Genomic DNA, 9,138 nt, shown 5'->3' with positions numbered 1-9,138 from the left:
TTTTGTTATTTAAGTTTTTGCTCTAAGTACAAAACCCCTTTGCTTAAGGGACATAGTGGGTAAACCCAACTAGCCAAGGGGCCGCTATGTTTAAATGAAGTGAGTAATTGCTTCCTTGTTCTTTTACAAACCTGCGTGTGCTCACTAGCTCCAGCTAAGGACAGTGTCTTACTGGGAGCGTCCCTGAGAGCAGAACAGCAGCACAGAAATACGCATGGATGGTCAAGTTAGGCGTGCAGCCGTTGGGGGACAGTCTGCTCCCCCAGGACGGAATTGACCGGATTTGGATGTCTTCTTATAAGGGGCCTCCCTGCCGTCCGGGATCCTCCCTCCGCTAGTCACTAGTTGGGTCTCTCTTAGGTAGTCCGCTTCTGAATAGGGTTCTTTATCTATAGACAGGAACCCCAGTGCCTTTTCAGGGTCCCGAAGGTCAGTGACAAAGTGAACATGACTGCCGAGCTGTCCTGGCGTGTGCCTACCTGCTGCCTGGGGGGGCCACAGGATGAGTCAACGCTAGCCTCGCAGGGCAGACAGCAGGGTGGGCCTGCGCAGGATCTGAGAGCCAGGGAGGCAGCAAGAGGGCCAGCTCATCTCCTGCTGGTTCACTCAACAGCTGGAGCTCCCTGCCTGTGACAGAAAGGCCAGGAGCCAGAGCACGGCCGCCAGCAAGCTCCGTCCCAGCTTGGCCACCTCCATCATACCTGTCTTGCTCTCACTGTCAAGACCCAGAGTTAACCTCTGGAGCACAGCCCTGGCCCCGCCCTGTCTGCTCAGAGGCAACAAAGGATGGTACACCACAGGAAGGAGTTATTCAAAAGGCTTCAAGAGAATAAAGATAAACAGCTATCCAAGCACCACAGAGGGTTTTCTTTGCTGTGTTTTTCTATGATTTAAAAAAAATTATTTTATTGAGGTCATGATGGTTTATAAGATTGTGTAATTTCAGGTGTACATTATCAATTTCTGAATATACTACATCGTGCCTACTGCCAATATATATTTTTCTACGATTAACATATTACTATCATAACAAGAAAATGAATGTAAAAATACATCATCACCTCTCGGGGGGGGGGGCCCTCCATGGTTTGGGCATCACCCCTGGTTCAGCACTGCCCAGCACCTGAGGGATGGGCCACCTCCTGCTTCAGACCAGGTGGCAGGGCCGCATCCCCCGAGGCCCCCAGGATAAGGGTTGTCCTAGAAGCCGCTGCCCCATTGGCCCCGTTTGCAGGTCCTGCCTGCCCCTCCCAGGACATCTTCTGGGGCCCCCTTCAGGACTTTCATCCTGGTCTCCAGCTCCTGGTTTCACACTCCTCCCTCGGTCAGACCCTTGGGCACAGGGCTAGCTGGGGTGCATCATGGACCACAGTGTTGGCTGATTGATTTTACTAAAACCTCATGTGTCTGTGGCTGTCAGAACTATAAAGAAATCCGTTTTTTAGGCATAGTTTTAATTATCAGTTTATTTTACTGTTGACTAAACAGCCATGATGGGGAACTTTAATATAAAGCTTGTATCATGTCATAAGCAGGCACAGAACACGTCCTCAGCTGCCTGGTTTGTGGTCTTGCGCCCTCTGACACAGCAGTTCCCATGTGGATGTGCTGCTCCTGTCCTGTGGAGGAAGAGGGCCAGGTCCTGGCTGAGCACTCACTTGGCTCGGGGTCAAGAGGTGAGAGGGTCGGGGCCTAGGGTGACAGGACAAATTGCCCAGCCCGGTGCTTCCACTGCTCTGGGTACTGGAGGAGGCAGTGGCACGCTTAGATGGTCACACTGCTGCCTCCATTACAGGCCGAAGGCCAGGGCAGGGCCACCTGGGGCAGGACAGGCACTGAGCAAGGACATGGGTCTGCTCCTGTGTCCACACACCCCTGAGTGAGCTCACATGCCCCTGGGTCTCAGTGTCCCTCCTAATTTGTCACAAGGTGGGTATGCTCACAAGCCACATCGGCATGGTGGGATGTCTGAGCTTTGACTGTCCCCTGTGTGCAGTGGTGGCTGCTTACACGGCACCTCAGGGTGATCACTCCTATTGTCACTGGACCCTGGTGGGAGGGGCTCACCTTGATGCTGATGCCATGGGCGACCAGGTCCTGGCGCAGGGTGTCACATGCTTCCAGCAAGGGCTGCCTCTCCAGGAGCTGCTGCCGCCGGGCCTCCCTGGTGGCCTCCCCCGTGGCCAGGGCGAACTGCCGGACCTTGAGCCGGAACCGGACCAGCTCCTCCACCACGCTGTGCAGAGTGGCTGAGCCGCTGTCCCCTGAAACAAACTACATCCAGGCGAGGCAGCATGACTAGTGAGGCCCTGGCAGCAGCCTAGACCCAGCCCAGTTGATGAGGCCCAGTGAGTTCCGTGCCAAGCCAGTCCAGCACACGCCCTCCCCAGGGCTGCAAGGGAACCAGTGGCCTGCTCTTCTCACCGGGCCAGAGCTGCTGGCAAGTGTCCACTCCTCGCCTGCGTGTGTCAGCCAGCCAGGCAGGCTCCCTAGCCTGCTGCAGGCCTTGTCAGAGTGTGCTCAGTGAGGCCTGGAGCTGACCAGGGAGCTCTCCTCCGATCCTGAACTCAGGCGAGGAGCTGGGCGCTGCGGCTTCACGGATGTGCGGACTTCTCGGGTTCACTAGGCAGAGTCTAGAAGTCTAAGCCTTACTGACAGTGAAGCCAGCCTGCTCACTAACCAGATACACAGACCAACGCAGACTTCCCATGAGGCTCACACAGACCACGCTTCCACGACAGTCGGGACCAACAATCTGCCCAGCCGGAGAGCTTTCAGCGGGGCAGCTGGGACCTGAACTGCTCGAGTTGCCAGGAGTCCTCTCCCCCACAACACGATTTCTTCCTCCATCCTGGAGCAAGGATCCTAGCGGCTGTTTATGTTCCGTGTTTAAAAGAAGAAACAGAACTCACATTTTACAACTTTTGGGTCGAACAACTGCTTCGACCTCATGTGATCCTCAGTTGCTTCCACAATAAAAGAGAGTTTTTCTTATTACGGGATGTGAGCTCAAAGCGGGCTCCAATGTCAACCCGTGAGGTGGGGGCGGTGAGTGAGCTATTGTGCCAAGGGCCAGGCACAGCTTGGCCGAATATGCCTGGTCTTACTCACCAGCAGACTCCGGAGAGTCTCCTGTGGAAATGAATACAGACCTTGCAGAAACTTGGTCACTTCAGACAAGTGAGTTAGATTTTTATACGAACTGGCTGACAGACCCTGGACTGCCCAGGAGAGGACACAGGTCTGCCAGGGAATCGCCACGTCTGTCAGTAAACCAAACTTGAAAATCGTCACAAAGATGCTGCAATTCTTTGTGTTAAGGCCAGAGAACTTCACAATAGTCAAGGTCCCAAGAGCCATGCCCCAGCTCAGGGCAGAGGGCAGCCAGGCGTCGGGAGCTCTGGGTGCCAGGCAGCTGGGCTAGCGTGGCAGCACCCCGGGAAGCAGGGAGCAGCTGGGCTGTGCTCAAGCCCCTATGGCAGCAGAACGGGGCAGCGCCGTAAAGGAATCTGGGAAGAGTGAGCCATTCCACCACCCCTGTGATAGGGTCACTCCCGTCTGCAGTCTAGACCTTACATGTTGACAACCTGGTCACATAAAATGTTTTTAAAATGGGTATTTTAGCCCTTTCCTGTCCCGTCCTGAACAGTCCTAAAGTTGTTAGGTGTAGCAGAGCAAGGTGGCCCTGTGGAGGAAGAGGAGGGTGCCATGGGGTGGGGGGTCTGGTGTGGGGTGGCACAGCCCAAGGAAGCATCTGTGCAGAGGGCAGCCTGCTGTGAGGGGGATGGAGGCTGACGGGGGGGGGGGGGGGGGGGGCGGCGGTGGGAGGCTGCCCGCACTCGGGGAGAACAGGTTAGTGCATTTAGGATCCTGGAAGGCAGGTTTCTCACCATCAGAGGAGTATGTACGGAAAACGGGGAACGCAGAGTGAACCCTTTGCTGGGGGACTAGAATTGATGTGTGGGAGGTAACGCTGGGGTTTCAGTCAATGAGATCCATTCAGACACAGCTGGATAGCGTGTGCACACATTCCTGCCTCTGCCCGCCGAGGGCCCCAAGCAGCTGTGGCCCGAGCGCAGGGAGCATATGGGCGCTCAGATGCTCCCTGTGATACCCTCCTCTGCGGCAGCAACCCGGCCCCTCGGAGAAACTGCCGCCGCCTGGCTTGGTGCAGAGAAAGTACCAGATGAGCACTGGGTTCTGAAGGGGACCCTCCTGCCGTACAGGGCAGAACCAGAGGATGGGGGCCCCATTTGCAGGGGGCACACCAAGGGGCTCGGCCGGCAGCTTGCTCTCAGATGGCTCAGGAAAAACGTTCTCACCCTGCATGCCAGCTGTCTGCACATCTCAAGATTCTTTCAAGATAAACACAAAAACGAGTGCGTGCAGAACTGACGACAAAGTGCCCTGTAGCTAAGTGGACGCAGTTCTGCACAGGATCGCCGCAGTTTGCTATTATCCACTAAAATGAACATTTTAAAAGGGGAAAAGCCAGTTATCACACTAGCACACAGAGAGAATCCCACAACTGAGGACTGAAAAGAGAAGGGCGTACCTGTCGGTCTGCCAGAGAAATCCCCACAGTCTCAAAAAACTGCTCAATGTAGGACACGATGGAGCCGAACACAGCGGGACTCCTAGGACCACCAGGCTCCTGCAACAAACCACCCCAAGAAGCTTCTTTAGAAGCAGAGGAACTTGACGGAAAAGAAGGAAGACCTCGCAGTCGCTCCACCTGCCGCTTTTCCAGCGTCCCGTGGAGTGAGGACACAAGCCCTAGCGGAGACACCGGGCGAAATCCCGGAGCTGCCACCCACCCACAAAGCAAGTGACTGTGGGGAAGTCACTTACCCTGCCCCTCAGTTTACCCATCTGTAACATGGGGGTGTGCTATGGTCTGAGTGCTGCATCCCCCAAATTCATATGGTGACCCCCAGCCCCCAGTGTGATGGTGTTAGCAGCTGGACCTTTGGGAGTCCCTGGGTCATGAGGGCAGACTCATCAATGGGACTGGCGCTGAGGCCCAGAGAAGGCCGGGTTGGGTGGGCACAGAGTCAGGGTCCCAACACACAGCTTCCTCCCCCATTCCATGTCTTAGCAACAAACTCAGATTCCGCCGGGTTCACCTGAGTGAACAGGAGGGTTATGTGCTCTGTTCTGGCAACATGCATGCTGACCGTCAGTGTGCGGGACCTCCCTGTGCCCCACCTGTACCCAAACCGACGCCTCCTGGCCCTGGGCGGCAGCTGCCTCCTCTGCGGGGCCTGTGGGCAGGCCACGTGTGGGCTGCAGCAGCTCCAGGAACTTAAGGAAGGTCAGTCAGAGAAGCCAGAGGCCGCCCGCTCTGGGAAGTGAAGTCCCCAGGGAGCTGGCAAGGTGGCATCTGTTTCTTCCTCAGGAGAAAAAACTGACCGAACAAACCCTCCTCTGCGGCCCTGTCCTCAGAGTTACCTTGGTGACTGCCTTGAGCTGTCTGTTCCCATGGTGAATGAGGTCCATGATGGCGTCCACAGCTCCAGGCGTGTCAAAGTCGTCCGCCAGGGCAGCCTTCACAGCCCCCTTGGTGTGGCTGAGCCTTGGAGGGTAGGAAAAAGAAAGGCGTGAGGTGCTCCCGGGACCCGCGGCAGCAGGAGGAGGGGTGCCCGGCCGGTCCTTCCCAGGAGGAGCAGCTTGAGTGATTCTGTGTTTGGACCCTTTCTCGGTCACGTCCACAAAGACCCGTACAAGTAACAGAGTCTTAACCAGATGAGATCAACTCAAAATTGTCCCATTACTCAAAATCCCAGAGTGGGGAACCTGGAAGTGTGTGTGAACACAAAGCAACAGGGGGCACTTCATAATGGTTTAAAAATTGGACAGTGGGCGATGAAGCAGAGTGTGAGAGAATGCTGCGTTCTGACTGACTGAACCACGCGGATGCTGTCACATGAAGGCTTGGAGCCGCTGCTCAGGACCCCATGAGTGGGAGGGTGCTGGCCCGGGCTGCAGTCCAGCCAGTGGGTCAGCAGCGGCGGTCTCCATGGGCCTGGCTGTCTCACCGTCCCACAGTCCTGGCCACGGTCATGCTTTTGCTCCCACTCGGGCTCCACCCACCCCAGGGAGCTGCCCGAAACCTCTCTGGGCAGCAGACTGAGTGCCCGGCTTTGAGGGGCTTTGAGGGGCCCCGGGCCCCACAGGACTGGAACCTCTGCTGAGTCCCGAGAACACAGACACCTCCCTGGCCTGTCCACGGCAGCCCCCTCAGCTGTGAGCGGGCAGGAGGCCCCGTCCAGCCGCCCCCATAAGTGTGGAGGCAAAGCCTGCAGAACACTCTTCCCTCTGGCCTGACGCCCTCGATGGTGAGATGGCGCTGCTCTCCAGCCTGGGACCCTCCCAAGTGACAAAACAGTGTTCACTGTCCCTCCCTGGCACCTGCCATCCCGGGGCTGCTGAGTCGTGCTGACAGCTCTCAGCCACACAGACACCCAAAGTGTCCCACCCAGCGCTCCAGGCTTGTCCCCTGGGCTCCCACGGCTGTGACTGACTCAGCTGCAGCCCTGTCCTGTCCTGTCCAGATACCCGCCCTTCCCCACCTGCCCACTGAGTCCAGGGTTCTTCACCCTCCCAGGAACTCAAGGGAGGGGGACATGTCCCATGGCATTCCGAGCACACGCAGTCCCCAGCCCGCCATCAGTGTCCAGGAAACGCCCTCCTCATCTCCAGACAGCTGTTTCCCTAGCTTCCAGAAGTCTTCCCAGTTTCCACCATCTCCAGCGTCAGGCCCCAATCTTTCACACTCGGCGGAGATAATAAAACAAGGATAAACACGTGAGACCATCTAAGGAAGCACGGGGACTGGAAACACTCTCCGTACTGAAGGTCAGGCGCACCAGGAGTCCCTTCTTGCTTCCTGCTCACTGTCCACTGCAGCTCCTTCACCGGGCCACCTGCAGCCGCGGGCACAGCCCAGGCGGGTCACGACCGCCAGGGTCTGTTCTCCCTGGGCGACGGCAGTGGGGGAGCACCCGAGACTCCCGCAGACTCGCTCCTCAATCCCTGATGTGGGCTGGAGCTTAGTCAGCAGACGCGCGTCCACACCCACGTCCTCTCGTCAATGTCCAGCTCGTCCACGTACCTGCAGGTCTTCCTCTAACTAGGAACTCGTGACGGGAGCCTCCATTTATTACACACTAACAAACACCAGCCAGAACGGGGAGTGGGCACGGATGTTATCTGTAATCTTTGCAGCCCCTACAGGCAGGGCCTCCTCGTGTCTCACCCAGGGGGACCACAGACTTGCCCGGGTGCTCCTGCACCAGCACTGGCGAGGAAGTGCCCTCAGTTCCCAAAGCCGAGCTTTCCTCTCAGGCAGCCCCACGCTGGCGCCCAAGCAGTGAGTGGCCCCGTATGGCACCTACCTCTCCCACAGCACGTCCTCCCCAATGGGGCCGCACACCAGCTGCCCCCGCATATAGGCCCGCGCGTCCTCGACGAAGGCGGTGGCGGCCAGGAGCAGGTGCTTGGCTTCCAGCACGGCGCCGTCGCTGTAGTCAATGGCTGCGGGGGGGAGGGGGGTGGTCACTGGGGGCCGCCAGGTGCCCACACCCTCAGACCCTGCGTTCCTCAGCCAGGCCATCCTCACATGACCAGAAACCGGGCAGAGGAGCAAGGACACAGCGCTCCCCGGCCCGCCCCACGCAGGCGCCAGGCCCTGTCCTGGCTCGGGTCTCACCACCTCGGAGGAAGCACGGGAGACCTCTCCCAGTAGGTTTAGCCGAGGGAGTCCTCCTCACTGACAGATGGACAGACAGACAAGGGGCTCTGGGAAGCGGAGAGGTCTGCCTGGGGCCTGCAGCACCTCCAAGGAGAGCAGCCAAGTGGTACAGCAAGGACTTGGCTCAGAGTTGGGGGAGGAAGAGGACTGGTCCTCAGACCCGGCGTCTGGAGAACGTGAAGCAGCTCTCAGGACGCTCGCTCCGCCTGGGCTGGCCACCCAGGGCCCAGACACCCACGGCCAGGCCACCGCAGAAGGGGCACAGCCAGAGTGCCTGCCGGAGGCCGTGTTGGCATCCTGGGGCTGCCATGACCAAGTACCACAAAACGGCGATTTATTCTCTCACTTTTCTAGAGGCGAAAAGACTGAGATGGAGGTGTCGGCAGGGCTGTGCTCTTTCCAGAGGCTCCAGGGGAGGGTCCTTCCTGTCTCTTCCAACTTCTGCTGACCCGGGTGTTCCTTGGCTGGTGGCTACTTTACCCCAATCTCTGCCTCCAGTCACCCGGTCGAGCCCAGTGCACAAGCTGAGGAGCCCACCTGTCCCTCAAGGGCACCTGCTCCTTCTCCAGCGCCAGTCACAGACGTCAGAGGCCACACTGCCATCAGTGGTCGAGCCAGACAGGGCAGTGCCCTGGACCTCGCCTTCTGGGTGGAAGAGCCCTTTGGCCCTGGGGACACAGCGCTAGACGACCCCCCCAGCAGCATGCAGTAGCGCGGCCTGGTGAGCACGGCCTACCCTGGGCGGGCCCCCACTTTGAGGGCTCCTGGCTCAGGCTCTGTGCAAGGATGGCCAGCTTCACCATTTCCAGTGCAGGAAGCAGGGAGCGGAGGTGCTACGGGGTTCAGAAGAGTCCAGCCCCAGAGAGGGAGAGGAAGGGGAGGACCGACTGGAAAACCCACAGCCTCCATGAGATAACTTGCCAGAACCTTCTAGCTGAGTACGGGGCTTATGCTTCCTAACAGTGCATCCTCGGGCTCGCATTCGGAACCCAAACCCTCAGGCATAAGAGCAAGCACACTAACAAGACCGTGCTCACTGCTCACCGGATGCCGGCAGCCCCAAACGCCACCAAACTCTCGGGGCCACGCCGGGCAGACGCCGGGCCATGCCCTGAGCTCCACGCCTGAGCTCACCTGACCTATAGCTGCTCCGCATGCAGAAGAGCCGGAAGACGTCGGGCGAAGCCGTCTTCAGGAAGTCCTGCCCGAGGGAGAGAAAGGGAGAGGCCCGTGAGGCTTTCCCTTCACTCGGAGGCTGGTACTTACTACAGTGTGTGAGCTGATTTCACACATCAAGAAATCAGGGACTGGGGCCGGCTCCGTGGCCGAGTGGTTAAGTTTGCGCGCTCCGCTGTGGCGGCCCAGGGTTCGGATCCTGGGCACGG

The 9,138-nt window shown here is 58.4% G+C and overlaps 1 protein-coding gene across 2 annotated transcripts in view; it reads right to left on the bottom strand.

The window, feature by feature from the left end:
* Nucleotides 1–1,448: 1,448 nt before the first annotated feature.
* The window catches only part of CARS2 (cysteinyl-tRNA synthetase 2, mitochondrial), a 50,911-nt gene continuing 43,221 nt past the window's right edge, over nucleotides 1,449–9,138 (bottom strand). Inside the window, exons 10-16 of one of the 2 annotated variants that reach the window (XM_046664715.1) lie at nucleotides 8,888–8,954; nucleotides 7,398–7,536; nucleotides 5,452–5,575; nucleotides 4,556–4,654; nucleotides 2,681–2,872; nucleotides 2,068–2,274; nucleotides 1,449–1,619 (exon numbers count right to left, since the gene is read on the bottom strand). In XM_046664715.1, coding sequence (XP_046520671.1) covers nucleotides 1,551–1,619; nucleotides 2,068–2,274; nucleotides 2,681–2,872; nucleotides 4,556–4,654; nucleotides 5,452–5,575; nucleotides 7,398–7,536; nucleotides 8,888–8,954 — 897 coding nt within the window. In that variant the 3' untranslated portion in view covers nucleotides 1,449–1,550. The remainder of the gene's footprint in view (nucleotides 1,620–2,067; nucleotides 2,275–2,680; nucleotides 2,873–4,555; nucleotides 4,655–5,451; nucleotides 5,576–7,397; nucleotides 7,537–8,887; nucleotides 8,955–9,138) is intronic. The other variant, XM_046664716.1, reaches the window with a different exon arrangement.

Source organism: Equus quagga, chromosome 6 (assembly GCF_021613505.1).
Source record: "Equus quagga isolate Etosha38 chromosome 6, UCLA_HA_Equagga_1.0, whole genome shotgun sequence".
NCBI classification, from domain to species: domain Eukaryota; kingdom Metazoa; phylum Chordata; class Mammalia; order Perissodactyla; family Equidae; genus Equus; species Equus quagga.
This window is presented reverse-complemented; position numbering and strand designations above follow the sequence as displayed.